Source organism: Mustela erminea, chromosome 16 (assembly GCF_009829155.1).
Source record: "Mustela erminea isolate mMusErm1 chromosome 16, mMusErm1.Pri, whole genome shotgun sequence".
Lineage (NCBI taxonomy): Eukaryota > Metazoa > Chordata > Mammalia > Carnivora > Mustelidae > Mustela > Mustela erminea.
In genome coordinates this window covers 69,440,588-69,458,013 of record NC_045629.1, presented here as the reverse complement: position 1 = coordinate 69,458,013, position 17,426 = coordinate 69,440,588, and the positions used below count along the sequence as shown (strand labels likewise).

General features: G+C 50.9%; 3 protein-coding genes across 28 annotated transcripts in view; 2 read left to right on the top strand and 1 right to left on the bottom strand.

Moving 5' to 3' along the window:
• Nucleotides 1–7,450, top strand: part of MTSS1 (MTSS I-BAR domain containing 1) — a 157,754-nt gene extending 150,304 nt beyond the window's left edge. For 6 of the 20 annotated variants that reach the window (XM_032315958.1, XM_032315957.1, XM_032315960.1 and 3 more), the window contains 5 exons: nucleotides 367–486; nucleotides 1,385–1,579; nucleotides 2,815–2,988; nucleotides 3,312–3,474; nucleotides 4,493–7,450. In XM_032315958.1, the coding sequence (XP_032171849.1) occupies nucleotides 367–486; nucleotides 1,385–1,579; nucleotides 2,815–2,988; nucleotides 3,312–3,474; nucleotides 4,493–5,193 (1,353 nt within the window). In that variant the 3' untranslated portion in view covers nucleotides 5,194–7,450. The remainder of the gene's footprint in view (nucleotides 1–366; nucleotides 487–1,384; nucleotides 1,580–2,814; nucleotides 2,989–3,311; nucleotides 3,475–4,492) is intronic. The other 14 variants (XM_032315972.1, XM_032315974.1, XM_032315965.1 and 11 more) reach the window with 4 other exon arrangements.
• A 753-nt stretch (nucleotides 7,451–8,203) lies between these two features.
• Nucleotides 8,204–15,410, bottom strand: NDUFB9 (NADH:ubiquinone oxidoreductase subunit B9). Of its 2 annotated transcripts, none has more exons than XM_032315988.1 (4): nucleotides 15,246–15,410; nucleotides 12,547–12,739; nucleotides 11,810–11,923; nucleotides 8,204–8,435 (listed from the first exon to the last, which is right to left on the bottom strand). In XM_032315988.1, exons 1-4 carry the CDS (start codon nucleotides 15,344–15,346, stop codon nucleotides 8,304–8,306), a joined length of 540 nt encoding a protein of 179 aa, XP_032171879.1. In that variant the 5' UTR covers nucleotides 15,347–15,410; the 3' UTR covers nucleotides 8,204–8,303. The 2 variants fall into 2 exon arrangements, with proteins under 2 accessions (XP_032171879.1, XP_032171880.1); XM_032315989.1 differs by lacking the exon at nucleotides 15,246–15,410 and adding an exon at nucleotides 14,444–14,568.
• Nucleotides 14,558–17,426, top strand: part of TATDN1 (TatD DNase domain containing 1) — a 39,633-nt gene continuing 36,764 nt past the window's right edge. For 2 of the 6 annotated variants that reach the window (XM_032315987.1, XM_032315986.1), the window contains exon 1: nucleotides 14,558–14,649. In XM_032315987.1, coding sequence (XP_032171878.1) covers nucleotides 14,641–14,649 — 9 coding nt within the window. In that variant the 5' untranslated portion in view covers nucleotides 14,558–14,640. Of the gene's footprint in view, nucleotides 14,650–15,394; nucleotides 15,502–17,426 lie in introns of those variants that run through there. The other 4 variants (XM_032315985.1, XM_032315983.1, XM_032315982.1 and 1 more) reach the window with 4 other exon arrangements.

Here is a 17,426-nt window from a genome sequence, read left to right as displayed (position 1 = left end):
CAGGGGCAGGCCTCCCCTGGGACCTGGCTTGTGGCATGAGGAGGGAAGCCCGAGGGAGCACCAGGAATTCTGCCCCTGACCTGTGCCTGGTGCAGACTAGACACACACCAGTTGGGGTCCTGGGACGCTGACAGCCTGGCGGGTCTGGGCCGTGCCACGTCTCAGGCTTCTTTTCAAGGGCTTAGAAGCTTCTGTGTGGGTGCAGCTTTGGGGGAAAAAATAACCCTAACCCTCTGCTTCTCTCATCCTTCCCTTTTCTGTGTATATGTCTCTCTCTCTCTCTCTCTGTGCGTGCCCTTCCCCCACCCCATCTTCTGTCTCGATTTCCTGTTACTTTTGGTGGCATGTGGTCCCTCCCTGCGGCAGAACTCGTCCAGCTCGGCCTCCTCCGAAGCCTCCGAAACCTGCCAGTCCGTGAGCGAGTGCAGCTCGCCCACCTCGGTCAGCTCAGGCTCCACCATGGGCGCCTGGGCGTCCACAGAGAAGGTGACCGGCTGGGCCCTGGCCACTACGGCCACCCCTCCCCAGCAACCTCCCCGCCCCCCAAGGCCGTCCCTTGCCCGCCGCTGGCTCTTACCGCTGGGACCTGAAACTTGAAATCAACCAAAGGCACACCCAGAGCAGCTCCACTTGGGGACGGAGAGAGGGACAAGGATGAGGGCTTTTTCTGGAATGGGCTCCTGGCTCCTGAGCCATGACCTTGCCATCGTCCTGAGGGAGAGGAAGCAGTACAGAGAACTGGGAGGTGGAAGGCTCCTTCCCAGAACAGTGCCTGTGCTCATCCGTCTCCCCCTTTACCCTCCCGAGACCTCCATCCACCCACCCACCGTGGCCCCCTTGTCGCCATAGCCACATGGCCTGATGGGACCTCTCACTGCAGGGGAGGCTGCGTGCTCTTCTGCCTTTTAGTTTGCCAACCCCTCCTTCCTCTTCACCCTGATTTGGAATCTGCTCCTGAATAGTGTGATGATTTCAGAAACTAGAATGAACAGATTTAGTTGACGCTTGAGAATTTTTAAATTTGCATAATGAGATGAGCAAATCAGGATCGCCGTGAAATTCTGCCTCCTTGGCTAAATGATCAAAAACCATTGCAGACGCCACAAATGAAAGACACGGATCAGTTTCCACACTATTCCAAAATGTAGATAAATTACGTCCTTGACCGAGCACTTATCTGGTGTCCCATGTGCACTCTTTGCCCCGTGGCCCCTTCTACCCCACGGACCATCCACGAGCCGCAGAACCCCGCCGCTTGTTTGATGGATCAAGACTCCGGTCCCCTTCCTCCCTTGAATGTCAATGCCATCTTGTACCTCCACACTCATCCTGTTATATTAATTTTATTTTCCTTTTTTTCCCCCCTTTTTTGTTTTGTTTCCAGTTGTCTAACGGGTTTTCTCACTGTAGTTTGCCAAGTGAGTCCCATGTGGGGCCCGTGGGGGCAAGCCTTTCCCCTCATTGCCCGCCTGCCTCCCGCCTGCTCCCTCGGGTCACCTCTGTCCACCTTCCAGACTTCGCTCATTGTCACACCATTGGGCCCGGCATGTTCCCGTCATCTCAGATCCCTAGCTGGAAGGTTTGTGCCTCTCCGCCCTCCCCTTTGCTCCCTCCGCCCCCTCTCATGGCTCTGTGCTCCCCCATCTTCTGTCCCACAACCCTCTTCCTGACCGCCCCTCGCCCCTCCCTTCCACACTCTGCCTTCCTCCCCACAGAACCCCTCTCCCTGAGAAAGTTCCCACCGGGAAGAACCAGAGAGCAGCAGGCAGATCTGAGAGAGAAATGTCCACGTGGAGCGGAGCTGGGAGAGGCTCCCCATAATGAACCTTGCTTAAGCTGGTTTAGGTAGTGGACCCAGACAGGGCCCGTGCGGTTCTGCGCGGCTGGGGGCCGCTGTGGGGTGTCACCATTACCAGGGGCTGGGAGCTACTGCCCTCCCCGGTCGGTGCCCCGGACTCTTGCCTCGGGTCCCTTATTGGGCCGTGGTAACAGAGCCATGATCCACACTGTGGGTTGGCTTATACCATGTTTTATCTCAAAGGTAAATGCAGACTTATTTTTTAGTCTCATTTGTGTACTCTCCAAATGTGTTTGCCTTAATACAAAAACAAAGTTCTAAAATGATTTCCTAGCACGTCTAATCCTATTTTGAGAGGTCGTGTCCCTGATTTGAATAGTAGGTGACCCTAGGCTGTGGCATTTTGAGGTCTCGACTTAATCCCTCAGTCGGATTAAGTGTGGACCCCGCAGGCTCCTCAACTTTCTGCTGACCCCAGAAGCCTTCCCTCCCTATGGGAAGGCCTGGGAGGGCACGTCCTGAGTGCCCTTGGGGGCCCAGTCTCCTGCAAGTGGAGGTTCAGCCTCGTGGGGAGTGGCTGAATCCCATTAGTGGCCCCTAGTGGTCACTTGGCTCAAGTGAAGACATTTGGGCTGGAGGAGGGGGGTTCCTTCAGACACTGGGAGGGAGGGCCTGGCCCCGGGGCATGTGCTCTCCACCGCCTGGGGCCTTCAGATACCTTAGCTGGTCACCTGCCAGCTAACTAAGAGTCTCCCACGGGTGCCTGCCTGGCTGGGGAGGGTTTTCATCTTTGGGCAGATAGGAGGAAAGGGGAGGTTCCCGGGGGCCCCCAGAGGATTTTCCACTCACTTCTTTTAGAGCCGGGCGAGGACATAGTAGAAGGGCCTGCTGGCCTGTCCCAGCCTGATCCTGCCCCGGGGGGCCAGCGACCTTCTGTGGGCCGCTGTCTGGAGGGTTGTACAGGCCTCCACACGGTGGCGGAGGCCCCGGCGCCTGACCATGTTCCTTCTGCTTAGGACTGGGCCAAGCCCGGACCTTACGATCAGCCTCTGGTGAACACCCTGCAGCGCCGCAAAGAGAAGCGGGAGCCGGACCCCAACGGAGGAGGACCCACCGCCGTGGGTGGCGCGCCTGCAGCGGCCGAGGAGACTCAGAGACCACGGAGCATGACCGTGTCAGCTGCCAACAGGGTGACGTTTTTATTCTCTACGGCTGGTTGGACTCCTCTAGACCCGGCTGGTGGCCGTCTGCTGGCCAGTAATGTGGAGGGGAGCCTGAGCCCCGTTGCCCCACCCCGCGCTCTCAAGTGGTTAGAAGGCCCCTAGGGAAAAGCCTGGCACTGAAATCAGACTCTTAGAACTTTCCAGAGCCTGGGTAGGACCCACAGACGGCAGCAGGATAGGAGTAAGGTTGAGGCTCCCACGTGAAGACTGATGTGGAAAGGCTCTGGGGACACCCGCCCGGGGATTCACGGCCCTGGTGGCTTGTCTGTATCTCTCGCCTCCCCTTGCAGCCTGGTGAGGAGATGGAGGCGTGCGAGGAGCTGGCGCTGGCCCTGTCGCGGGGCCTCCAGCTGGACACCCAGAGGAGCAGCCGGGACTCGCTGCAGTGCTCCAGTGGCTACAGCACGCAGACCACCACGCCGTGCTGCTCCGAGGACACCATCCCCTCCCAAGGTACGAGGCAGCCCGGGCTTCCCAGGGGGGCTTCCCGGGCTGCGCCAGGTGAGGAGGAGGGAGGTGGCAGGAGGGCGGGGGTGGGGGTAGGGGGGACCCATATAAGCACAGCGGTCTCCTCCTGGAGTGCTTGGGCCAGCTGAGCCTCGGAGAGGGCTGGTAGAGCCCGGAGCCCCCAGTTCGGACCCTTTCCAGCCCAGTCCCCAGGGCCCCCCGCCTCCCGCAGCACCACACGCTCCAGCAGGGTGGCAGCCCGGGGCCCAAGAGATGGCCGGGGTTGACCAAACCGATCCGCGGCTCGTGTGTCAAAGCTTCTAAGACTAAGCCAGTCCCATGGAAGGCCGTTTTGCTGTCCAGGGGACACGCGGCAGTGTGCGGAGCCCTCTGCGGCTGTCACCCAGTCGGTGGTCGGGGGTGCAGCTGGACGTCCTGTAATGCACAGCGCGGCCCCCTGCCCCGTCCCCCACCCCCAACGCCAGGGGTGCTGCTGCTGGGACACCTGCTCCAAGCCGCGGCAGCGCTCGGCTCCCTCCTCCCTCGGGACCCCACGTCCTGAGGTGCGCACACCTCGCGGGTGGAGCATGGCTTTGTGCGGGCTCCCGGGGGCTCAGTGCCTGTGGCGCCGTTATTTTTCCAGCCTTTGCCCGACGAGTTCCTTGCACGGTCTGCCTGAGGCGGGTTTCTCACGTCCGGTGCCAGACCGGAGGCCGCGTGGGGGGCTCCTCTTCTCTTCCTGCACCCCCTTTACTCCTCCCCGGGATGCTGGGCGGTAGCGAACCCAGGATTTGAGAGCACCCCTGCGGTGTCCGGTGTCCACTGCTGTCCTGGGGCCCAGGGTGACAGCGGGGACCCCCAGGAAGATCCATAGGGGGACTTCTCACTGAGATCGGGGAGGGGACGAGGTGGCAGGTAAAGCACCTTCCCTCTCTTCCCTCTTGTGCCTTTTGTTCCTCCAATACCAAAGAACCGAAGAGCAAAGCTGTGGCCTTGGGGAGCCCTAATCACATCTTATCATCAGTTTCAGATTATGATTATTTCTCTGTAAGTGGCGACCAGGAGGCAGATCAGCAGGAGTTTGACAAATCCTCCACCATCCCAAGAAACAGTGACATTAGCCAGTCCTACCGACGGATGTTCCAGGCCAAGCGCCCGGCCTCAACGGCTGGCCTCCCCACCACCCTCGGACCTGCTATGGTCACCCCAGGGGTTGCCACCATCCGACGGACCCCTTCCACGAAGCCTTCTGTCCGCCGGGGGACCATCGGAGCCGGTCCCATCCCCATCAAGACCCCCGTGATCCCGGTCAAGACCCCAACTGTCCCAGACCTCCCCGGGGTGTTGCCCGCACCTCCGGATGGGCCAGAGGAGAGGGGTGAGCACAGCCCCGAGTTGCCCTCTGTGGGTGAGGGCCCCCAGGGTGTCACCAGCATGCCCTCCTCCATGTGGAGTGGCCAAGCCTCTGTCAACCCTCCTCTCCCAGGCCCGAAGCCAAGTATCCCCGAGGAGCACAGACAGGCGATTCCAGAGAGCGAGGCCGAAGACCAGGAGAGGGATCCCTCAAGTGCCACTGCTTCCCCAGGCCGGATCCCGGAGAGTGACGCTGCAGACCTGAGCCCCAGAGATACTCCGCAAGGGGAAGATATGCTGAACGCCATCCGTAGGGGCGTGAAGCTGAAGAAGACCACGACAAACGACCGCTCCGCCCCCCGCTTCTCATAGGCTCTCACGGGCTCCCCAGAAATGCTGCCAGTGGGGGAGGAACTGTTCAATCCATAAAACCTAATTTGTCTCGATCCATTCCAATCTATAATCAGACAAAAGATTTTGTAGGCAACTCAGAACACAGCTCTTTTGAAAGTACGCGACACCTTTAGTTAAGAATTAAAAGTAACATACGTAACTGACATACCTTTGATCTTTTAATTTGTAAATATTGACCATTTTCTTTCTGCACATTTTAATCTTAGTTTCCCTTTTGATTTTTCTGAAGGTGCCAAATTCCATTTAACTTTTTTACAAGTCTTTGTAAAATTTTAAATGCATAATGGGTAGGGGGGGTGGTTGGGGCAGGGGAAACACAAAGTAGTTAATTTCAGAAAAAAGGATAACTCTACTTTAGCCTTTTCTTTTCTCTCCTTTTTTCCTGCAAGCTTTTGTAGATGCATTGTAGTAGTCTGGCTTAGAAGCAAATTCAAGTTATTTTAATGTACAAACAAAATGGATCAAGGGGTAAAAATCTTCCTTTACATGTAGTACGTTCTGGCTGAGAAAAGCAGGAGTAACAATTGAGCAATATTCAGAGTGAAGTAAATCTGGAAATGGTAGACTCTGTTGGGATTGGGGGGAGGGCCATGGGAGGGGCACACTGTCAGCATAGCCGATCCTGTTAACATGTAAGAGTAGCCTCGTAGGTTGAATTTCTAGTAGCTTCATGGTAAATGCATCCGAATAAGCCATACTGGATTGCAGTGTTTGTTTCTTTAGGGTGTTTAAGGACTTCCTTTTTCCCACGATTCCTCCTGACTGTACACAGCACCCACCTCCAGTCCGAGCATGCTGCCGCCCCCGGGTAGACCCAGAGACCCCCACTTCAGTTCCTCGTCTCTTGTGCCCATGTTCATTGAATCCAAACACATCCAGAAAGGGTAAGGCAGTTTTAAAAATGTGAAAACATTTTAAAATGATAGCAGGGAATTCTTAGATATAGCCAATGCCTTTTACTTAACCGTGCCCAGCAGGCTGGGTGCGTTGAAAAGCCCAAATATTTTGAACAAACTCAAACGGATCTAACAAGGGTAACCAGCTTGGAATCTAGCAACTTGCCAATGTGTTTACTGATCTGGGGGCTTGTTTTTCTTCTCTTCTTTTAAATAAGTGGCAGTTAATTGGCATCATACCAAACATTGAAGAATGGAGGATTTATTTATTGTCACTGGGAATCTGACCACTATAATTGTCCCTTTTTTTTTTTTTTTTTTTTTTTGGTATTCTAGGTAATGTTTTTTGGAATGGATTTATGGCTTTTCTTTTTTAAGTGGAAGTTAAATTTGTTCTAATGCCCATTCCCTAAAGCCAACAGAGATCTGTAGATATAAAGGGATCTTGTTTGGAGAAGGAAACAGGTTTGAAAAAAACCAAGCAAGTCCCTTAGCACTTGGGTCCGTTTCTCTTGAAGGAAGCGGAGCTTGGGGGGGGGGGGGTCCCACAGACCCTGCAGGTTTCTGTTGGCTCGACTCTTCAATTACATAATCTTATGCTTTAATACATAACTGCATTGGATGTGAGAGTAATGTACCTGTATAGTCACTGTTCTATATATTAACATTTAACACTGCTGTGATTGCTCAAGGGCATTTTATGTTATGGCTTTAAAGCAAAGGCATGATTATTAGAAAACTATTTAAGCTTTTTTTTCCTTTGAAAAACAAGCTCCTTCTACAGAATATAAGCAACAGTAGTGCCTGTGGTTTAGCCCACCAATCTTGATGACTAAAAGTAGCTGATGCATTGTGCATATGATGCTTGAGATGGTTTTTGCAAAAGCAGAAATCACTGCAAGGTAATTAATTACAATAGATAAAAGTGGTATTTTAAACCTTTGAAATAAATGGATGTAACTGTACCTTGGTACAGCTTTCACTTGTTTAGTTTTTAAACGTTAGTATAATCTGAATAAATTTAATATAAAATGTTGCCAAATTCAATGTAGAAAGAATGTGACAACACACCTTGGGTAGTTCTGTTTGTGTTTTTGCATATTGTAAAAGCAGTGTCACAGCTAAAAATAAAGACATCGTTTCTAAAGGTAAATTATTGTGGTTTAGTTGCTAGTTTGTACTGAGAGTTGACCTCTCCCTGTGCAGTTTTTTTGTTCTAAACTTGTATAAATAACAATCGTGTATGTGTCTCCCTTCTACCTTGTAACAATTGCTTCAGCCTACATTATAAATAAAGAACCACTAGAAAAAGTCCTGGATGTCAAGACTTATTAAAATTCAGTTGCAAGTCTTTGTCAGCTGTTAGGAGGCGCACTGAGACATCAACTGGGCTTTCTTGGGAAACCGACAGAATGTCATTTCTGGGGTGGCCCCGAGCCCTAAGAACATTAGCGGCCTCCACTCCTGAACTGTTTGGACGTAATTCTAGTGAGTATCACCATCTAAAAGCCGATAGGTTTGGCTGATGGTTTTAGAAATGGCTCTACCTTTCAAAGAAACTTTCCCAACACTTTAGGGTTCTGCTGTCCCCTTACCTGGGAGTGCGCAGACCATCCAAGCTACAGGAGAGCAGGCAGAGCTGGGAACCTGTTCTGGAGAAGTTTCACCCCAGCTCCCAAACCTCCGCCCCTGAGCAAAGCCCATAAACTCCATGCTGATTTGTTTAATGTGTGCGGCTTACAGTTATCCTTTTAATCACACTAAAATGTCATTTCTGGCATCTTTACAAAACCAAAAAGGTAATCTCGAGTCCTCGGTATCTGCATACCTCCTCCCGACTTCATATTCCTCTATCACTAGCCTTCAACTACAGTTTGTTCCACTAAACCTATCCTCAGAGTAAATCTCGTATCTGGTTCTGCTGTTCTCCCTGGTAACTTGTGCTGCAACAGGACTTCCTGGGGCAGACGACACTTGGCCACACTTCCCATACTTCTGTGCGCAAGTGGGAAGAAACGAAGCACACAGCTGCTTGGTGTCGTGCTGACCCTCGGAAGAACACAGCAGTCATACCGTGTTGAGTTATTACTTTTATTAGGGCAAGTGTGTCTATGTTCTGTAACTTATTTCACTTGCACGTACGACTGGCTGGTGAGCCGTCTCCCTCTCCCTCTACATGGGCCGTTCCCGGGGCCTGGTCACAATGTGCCACCACAGTGGGGGCAGATCACCTTCCTTCCGGGCCGGGGGCAAAGCTTCAGTGCTGGGACCACCAGCTGGGGTTTCCTCCTGCAGCTGCTTAACCTGGAAAGGGGGAAGGGAGGAACAGTTAAGAGGCAAACGGACTGGTAATGCTGCGGTGTCTATATATGCCTGCATTATGTTTATACCCACAGTTTAGCTCAGAAAAGCCATTCTCCTTAAAGGTTTTCCCATTCTTAAAACAGCAAAGCTGAGCAACCCTCGCACCCCACCTATTACTCATGATGCAAACGTGTGACCATTATCAGCCCCATTCCCTTTGGTGTGGTCCCCTACCTGTGCCCCCTAAAAAAATACTTCTTTTTATGTCTCAGCTAAGTGTTCTCCAAAAGCACCATTAGGAAACCTTAAGTCGTGTATATTAAAGATGTTCATTTTAAAGCACCCCCCACCCCCGCCCAAATAGCAACCAGGACCAAAAATACCAAGGAATGACATGTGAAAATGTGCTCCGTTCTGCCTCATCCGGCCCACTCCCCCTAACCCCAGTTCCCATGATCTCCAAGACCATCACTGTCCTGAGAGAAAAGGGACATGTAAGAGACCCACTCCCCAGATCAAGGGTTTTCTAAAGCTTCCTCCAGAAAACTCAATTCTGGATTGTGGGTGACCCGAGTCTCCAGCGTATGTGCTACTTAATAATGTCAATAAGATGAACTAGGTAAAGGTTTTTTGTGAAGAGGTTATAAGAGACCCACTGTAGAGTGAACCTGTTACTCTCCATGAACGAACACGCCTCCCATTTCCAAAAGAGGAGACATTTCTTAGCAAGCACTGCTAAGGTCACAAGGACCCCTCGGTCGCAAGGACTCTCCTTTCACTCCACCTTGGCCAAGGACTTCCTGCAGTCAACATCCTGGGCCGCACCACCAGAAACCATGTAACTCTCAAACTCATGAATCAGGGGTGCCTGGATGGCTCAGTACGTGAGCTTCTGACTCTTGCTTTTGGCTCAGGTCATGAGCTCAGGGTCCTGGAATCAAGCCCCACGCTGCGTTCTGTGCTGAGCACAGAGTCTGTTCGAGGATTCACTCCCTCTGCCCCTCCCCCACTCGAGCACGCACTCTCTAAATCTTTAAAAAATATTGTGAATAAAATATCCCACAGTCTAACCACAGAAGCCCTCTCCTGCTCATGTGTTTAAACGTCCCCTTGAAAATGCTTTCCGAAACTCAGAAATGGCCAGTTCACAAATCCTCTGACCCCATTTGACCTTCTGCATCAGCCTCCTGTCTCTGCGCCTGCTTTACCCGCTTCCATCCCATCATGACCCCCACTCCTTTCTGAATGACCTCTAAGGTGTCCTGACACCCTCCACCAGACACACCACACCATCTACCTTCCAGACCACACCCAGACAGCTGGGGTCTCTAGAAGGAAAAAAAATGCTGGAACAAACCCGTGTCATAACAGATTAATTACTCCCAACTTCACATGGGCCTTCGCCACCACCTGGCAATCCTGTTACTCCCAATGAGCTCACCCTCTGCCGTGACTCCCGCATCTTTTCCACATTTTCTGAACAGGCTGCGCCCACCTGATGCCGTCTCCTCTTTGCTAAAATAGAGAAGCCATCACACAGAACTCTCATTTTCCCACCACCAAAACCTCCAGCCCAGATGTAGGTATGTGCATCTTCTGCACGACTCCAGCGGAGGAAGAACCCATTCTGCTTTCAAAGGCCTCCACACGCGCTTGGGGTGCCGTCGCTCTTCTCCAAAGCTCTCCTCCTTGGCCTCTTCCACCTCGCCTTGCCTCAACACCGTCCCTCTCCCCCCGCCCCGAACCTCCTGGCAGCACACCCGCATTCCTTAGCTTAAAAGAAACTAACCCCTTGGCCTCCAGTTACACAAGCGAAATGTCTCAAGAATTCCTGCCCTCCCCATACCACGGTCTGCCCGCTCTCACCTTCTGCTCACTCCTACTGGTGCAATCACGCCCTTAGGAAAAGGCTCTCACGAAGGTCACGAATGCCCTTCCTACTGCCGCAACCCCGGAGGTTATTTCCAGTCCTCACTATTTCATCTTTGAGAGACTTTCTGCCAACGGGCGCCTGGGCGGCTCAGTGGGTTAAGCCTCTGCCTTCGGCTCAGGTCATGATCTCAGGGTCCTGGGATCAAGCCCTGAATTGGGCTCTCTGCTCAGCGGGGAGCCTGCCTCTCTGCCTACTGGTGACCTCTCTGTGTCAAGTAAATAAATAAAATTTAAAAAAAAAAAAAAAGAAAGAAAAGCAAAGCAAAAAAGCAAAGAAATTTTCCGCCAAGATGACCAATGCTGACCGGCCGTTCCTGACACACTTTCTCTCGGACTTGCTGTCACCGCTCTCCCCTGCGGGCTGCTTGGCTGCCTCCTCTCCTCGCCTCGAGTGGCAGCGCCTCTAACCTTTCTGCTCTCTCGCCTAAGATCGCCTACATTTCTGTGGCTTTTAAAACAACGGATAAGTCACAAATCTGTTTTGAGCTCAAATCTCTCCTTTGAGCTCCAGGTCTCTACACCCGAAGTCACCTACTGCCGTCTCACTTGGTGTCTCACAGGCCTCTCAGACACAACAAATTTAAAACCAAACACTTACTTGTCCTTCCAACACCTGTTTCTTCTTTTTTTTTAAAGATTTATTTATTTGAGAGAGGGAGGGAGGGAAGGAGCGAGCGAGCACGCAGGGGCAGGGACAGAGCAGCAGACTCCCCCCAGGCGTGCAGCCTGTACACGGGGCTCCATCTCACATCCCTGAGATCACAACCTGAAGAAATTGTGATCAGATGCCTAACCCACTGGCACCCGTTTCTCCCTCTTCTTTATCTCAATAAACCAACACCAAACATTAACATGGATCTCACTGATTCCTCTCTGTCCCTCACACATCGCCGGCATCCACTCGGCCTTCATACCCCTGCCAGTGATACCCTGAACTGACTTCTTTCCCTGTTCACTGCGTGCCCCCTGCTGCTGGTTGCCATAATCATTGACCAAACTGCAAGAACCCCAAACTGGTCTCTCCAATTCTCCCCTCAAGCTCTCCAATATATTCTTCACACTCCGGTAAAGTTGAGCTTTTAAAAATGTACATCAGACATCGCGAATGAAAAATGTCCGAGGCCCTGGTGGAAAGGAAAATTCAGGGACAGGAGGGCACAGCAGGACGGTCAGGCAGAGGACTGAGGAGGGAGGGGAGAAGCAAAAGCAGGGAGCAGAAAATCCAGAGAGACCAGCGACACCATGTCACCAGTTGACAAGAAGGTTGTAAATAAAGGTTACATTTAGCACATCTAGGCACACAAGTGTGTCTGAGAGGCAAAGGGCCACAGTAACCGTCAAGACTGGACTCTGGACCTCTGCACCTGGGGAACAAAACCTGAGCCCGTCCAGGCGCTGACCACGTGGGCCACGCTGTGTGGCGAAAGGCAGGCAAGACTCACCTCCCGCTCCCAGCTTTCCATCCGCAGCTTCTTCCACTGCTCTCTCTTGGCGAAGTAATCAGGATACATTGCCTTCTCGGACGGGTGCCAGTCATCTAAGCACCATTCGGGCACCTGTGAGGAGAGGAAATCACCGCATCAGCCCGGAGGAGGCACTAACATGCCACCCACAGGACCTGCTCAGGAGGCAGAAGGCAAAAATGACCGTGTATTTTTATAACTGCTGCAAGCATCAGACTGCTTCGAGCACAGCACAACGACAGTGGAGGGTGAGCTGGCACGGACCTAAAGAACACCTGAGAGTCAGTGTCACACGCTAAGAAACCTCAAGGTCAGGCCAGAGAGAGCAGGCACTGATGCCCTCTGATCTGCATTCTCTAAATACCCAGAGCGGTCTGATGCCGCGCGGAAATGGTACCTGTAATTGCTCTGAAATACTAAGCACCAATCCGTACTGGCTAACTTTAAGATCCCAATGAGTTATACACCAAGTATTTTAGCACACTGCTATGCCAAAAAGATACTGCAAGACCTTGGAGCTGAACTGTCAGAAGGACAAGGCAGAATGTCACCTGGAGAGAGAAAACGGACACCTGAAAACAGAAAAGTATTTACCAGTGGCAGGAAAGAGTTTTGACTAGCTGCCCCTAACCGGGCAAGCGGGATCTGGGGGTGAGTTTTGGGACAGGAGAAAGTCTGCCTCTCTGAAGGTGGTCACCACTATGGTGCTCACCTACCTTGTAACACTCGTATCTCTCATAGGAGGTCCCTCCTGGAGAATCAGGGAAGATGTAAGGTTGGGGATGCTGATTGTTCCAGAATTCTTCCTCTGCGGCCCTCAGCAGCTGGGTGGCCTTCACCATGTCCTTCTCATTCTTATGTTCTTCAAACCGGGCTCTCATCAAACAGGCAAAGTACCGGTACTTGTCCCTTTAACCAAAATGGTTTTAGAGATGAGAAACATTACCTACTCAATTGAGCCGGATTACTGTCTGCCAAGGGGCTGCACTTCTACTAACCGTCTTCTGAATGGGCAGCTTAACTACTGGGAGCCAGCCCAGAGCCAGCCCAGACCCTGCCAATGAAGGAACCACATCATTATGATAGGTTCCTTGGCAGCTCCCCACATGGTGGTGGCAGCAAAAAAATACTGTATTAAACACAATGTACCTCTCCAAAAAAGGAATGCTGATTCAAACAAACAAAGATAATTTGCAAGAGAGAAAGAACTATCGCCTCTGTATCATTCAACACTCACTGAATGACGGCTACTGAGATTCCTCCTATCTTGTGCTAGGCACTGTGCTAAATTTTGGACATACAAATATAAGTAGGAAGGGAGATATTACGCAGAGGAAACAGTATTGCTTGCATCACACAGATCTGGGTTTGAATCCTAATTCCGATACTAACTGCATGATGGTAGGCAAGGTAAGGTTCTAAAAGAAACAGTAGGCACAGATCATTTATGCTTTGACGATAACCGAAGCCACAGATGAGAAGGGCCTGAAGCAGGCAACTGTGATGGTAGGAGACAGGAGAGGAACATTTATATTACAGAATTACAAGTGTCTGCTAAAATCAGATCGCTTCAGACCAAATCTCAGCTTACTAGTTGTAAAAATTAGTATCTTTAGGCCATGGGTTCCTCCTCTACAAAAGTGTTAATAACAGTATCTAGATCTTACAGTTATCCTGAAGACTTGATGAGTTAAAACATATCAACACACTTCAGACAGCGCCTGGTACCTCCTCTGCTCAATGTCAGTTAGCGTATCATTATACTGTGGAGAGAATTTACAAAAATAGTATCCCAGCATATGTGTGTCATTGGCACGTATTGTCACTGGCATTGGAATAAGCAGGGAGTACTTTTAAGAACAATTTTAAGACTTAAAGCTGAATGACTGAATTATTAATAATGGTATTAGCAGAGACAGGGAATTTGGGAAAAGAATCAGAATGACATACTTTAGAGATTAGTTTTAAGGCATTAAGACAAGCTGAGTTTCAGAGAACTGTAGGTTATGTAACATAGAGCAGGAAAACAGCCTTAGAGACAAGTGAGCCTAGGTGGTAACGCAACTCCCAGCATTCGATGGGGCTGCCCAAAGCATACACACCACCAAGGACCTGAGATGGAACCATGGAGAACAAAGAGCACCGAGGACAAATGGAGGGAGGAAAGTCCTGGGAAAGGACGTCAGTGAGACTTAAAAACCACTGAGATGCTTTTATCTTCTCCTCCAGGACTATGAATTTTAATATTCCCAGATGCAGTTCAGTGGTACCTGAATTCCTGACAGTTCAACTTCCTTCATCTTTATAAGACTGATAATTCTGTTACCTGTTCGTTCACATGCCCACCTTCCCCATTAATCTGTGATCTGCTACAGCTGAGAAAGAGAATTTGCTAATTTTTATTTATTCCGCAGCCAGAACAGAACCCGAGCTGCAAATTTTGTCAGATGAATGAATAAGGAAAATTCAGGGAGAAAAGGAGCAATCTGACAACAATGAACCTGGCCATCTTTCTGTCTAGCAAAGAGAAGTAAGTCAATGACCTTCCAATAATCACAAATATGCAATCTGGGTTTTAAGGATACCCTCCATAACTTTTCCAGACCTACTTATTTTTCCATCTGTTTAGAGGTTTCTCCCAGGAGCCCTTCTCCTGGGACTAGGCTTTAGGATTCCAGTGAGGCAGGGGAAGCCCAGCACCCACACATCTGGGTTGCCACCCCACCATGCATTGCATCCAGGTCACGAAAATCTATGTGTTCTAAGACTAAGTCCTAAGACCACTCTCAGAGGGGAGAAGAAAGAGTACGATGGGGCCGGTAAGTAATCATGTGGGTGTGAAAATAATGGAAAGGGCTGAAGCTAAAGAGGAAGGCTGACTGGAGAGGTGGGAGGGAGAGTGGTGATGCTTTTGGGTTACCACCTGAGTTTTAACCCTGGCCCGGCCACTCACCAGCCGTAGGGCCCTGGCAAGTTATTCTCCATACCTATTTTCTTATTTGTAAATTAAGGCTAAATAATCTTTAACTCTTGGAGTTATTATGAGGACTACAGAAAACAACGCACCTATTCCTGCTGCCAATATTAGCAACAAGAAGGTTAAAAAGAAAGTTCTAAGCGAGCGCTTGACGCACAACAATCAGATTTTTAGGCACTGTCCTTTATTTCATTTGGTCGTCATGCAACCCTCTGCGCTGGTCCTGCGTCGGTCTTAGAAAACCGAGGCCCGGGCCAGATAAGCAACTCTTCAAGGTCTCGCAGCGAGGAGCGACGAAGCGGGGATTTGGACCCCGGTCCACCACCGCCTTCCCACTACGTCCCTCATGTCCTTGAGCCGCTCGGTCCCACAAGGCCTCTCGACCTCCGTGAGGATCCCCGGGGTCACCTCCCCGCGCCCCGGCTCTCCCTCTCCCACCTGTGGACGCAATACGATTCCAGGTGGCGCAGCGCCCGCTTGTAAAGCCGCAACACCTTCTGCTGGTGGGTCAGGTAAGCACCCGGCGCGCAGAACGCCATGACGACCCGCTTCCTCCAGCGGCCGCGGAGGCTCCCGGGATACCGGAGGCCGAGCCGAGGGGCGGCGCAGCCGGAAGGGCGGGACGACGGCGACCACTTCCGCTTCCGCCGGGGCGGAGCCGGCGCTGCAGACATGAGTCGCTTCAAGTTCGTGGGTAAGCGTCTTCCCGGTTCTTGGCCTTTTCTGACCACCGAGGGACGTCGCTTACCGCGGCTAGGGGACCAGGGCTTGAGCTCTCCGGCTTTCTCAAGGTGGAGAGGGCACACACTGGGAGAGGGCGCGGGGAGGCTTCTGGGTGCCGTTAATATTCTGCTCGGCCTGGGTGCTGGTGTCACGGTGTGCTCATGTGTGAAAATTAACGAGCTGTAGAAGTTGACTGATGCTCTTTCAACATACGTGTTGTGTTCGGTAAAAAGACAGCCAAAGCAGACCCAAAAAGGGCCCCTCACTGTGTTCCCCTCCATCCCATGGGTCCCTCACCTTGTTCCCCTCCATCCCATGTGCACCTCCCGCCCCTTCTCTGTGTGGGAGAGGATGACGACTTCGAGCGACCCGTTCATTCACTAATTCGTGCGTTCACATCCAGGTATTGCGCGCTCCTGGGGGCCAAGCACCGGCCTAGGAACACAGGGTGCAAAGACCCGATCCCCGATCTGTTGGCCTGGTGGGGAAACTGAAGGGTGTAAATCGTGGGGAGGATAGCAGTTTTGTTCCTTGGCCAAGTACAATAATCTGTTCTCCCTCAGTAGAAAAAGGGGGAAAATGCGACAGGAACCCAAGGGGTAAGAGTATTTACTACCAGGCACAGGGGAAAAGCTGGGGACATGGTGAGAGCTAGGGTTTGAAGAGTAACTTGGGACTCAAAGGTCTGGCCAAGTTTACTTCTGCTGTGTGTAGGATGGAGCTTTGCTGAAGCTTTCAACCTTTCTTCAGCAAGTAAATCATGGAGTGCCAGTTATGTACCAGGAACTTTGGGCCGTGCCTTACAGCAGTTAGTAAAGTTGGGTGTGATTCTTGTCTTTGTGACATTTCTAGCTCCTTGAAGGTGGGAAAGGGCAATGATCACATCTCTGCTTTAGTCAGGCAATCCTGATAGTTACTGTAGGTTCTGTGGGGGAGGGAAAGAGATGGGGAAACATTTCCCAGCCTGAGCTAGGGCAGGGGAAAAGGAAGAGAGAAATGGGAGAGAGGTACGTATGCAGCATTTGGCAGCTGTGTTTATGGCAATAAGGGAGGGTGAACAGTCAGAGATGATTCAGGGTTGGGATAAATACCTAAATATGAAATGGAAGCATGATTAGTTTGGCAACGGGTAGGAGACGTAGCAAGATCCATATGGATTAGGTTAAGTTTGAGAGTCTTATAAGACATCCAGCTGGAAACGTTTACTGGGCAATTGGAAAAGTAGTCTTAGATCTGAGAGTTATTTTAAGCGATATTTTTTCCAAAGACTTTGTGCTAACTTTATGGAACTATGAAATATTCGAGTGGTGCAGTTATTTTTCAGACTAGAGAGATATGGACTGTCAAAGCAGGTGCAGGGGAGAATGTTTTAAGTGCCACAAAAGAAGATTAAAAATGCTGTGGGAGAGCCTGGGATGAGGTTGGGCTGTAGTCCTTAGTAGCTATAGACATTTTCAAGCATGTCGTCTGTCCGCTTCTCCATTCCAATCTGTGAGATGATTAGTGGCGGGGGGCCAGGGGGGAGATGGGCTAAGGGCCATGAAACATTCCACAAGGGAAAGACAACTTATTATTTATTTTTGATATAAAACTAAATCCCTGCCTCCAGTCATGTCTCCTTAAACCCATCGTACATACAGCCTTCAGTGTGGTCTGTGTAAAAAACAATTACAGTTTTCTTCTGGTTCATATCCTTCAGTTACTGTGCTCAGGATAGTTGAAGTATCTGGACACAGCATGCAAAACCTTTCCATGTTCCAGTCCTGCCCTCTGTTCAAGCCTCATCGCTTTCATCTTTGAGAAACACTTGCACATGCTGTTTCTTGCTTTGGACAAAGTTTTAGAGCTGCAGTTTGGGACCATAATGTCACTTTACCACTAATATCCCTCTGACTG

Bases quoted from the DNA above. Each gene is read 5' to 3' on its own strand.
- NDUFB9 (XM_032315988.1), bottom strand. From the start codon at position 15,346: ATGGCGTTCTGCGCGCCGGGTGCTTACCTGACCCACCAGCAGAAGGTG. The intron at 12,740-15,245 runs GTGGGAGAGGGA...TTTTGGTTAAAG, and splicing joins GAATCGTATTGCGTCCACAG to GGACAAGTACCGGTACTTTG. The intron at 11,924-12,546 runs GTAGGTGAGCAC...CTCTCCTCACAG, and splicing joins AGAGATACGAGTGTTACAAG to GTGCCCGAATGGTGCTTAGA.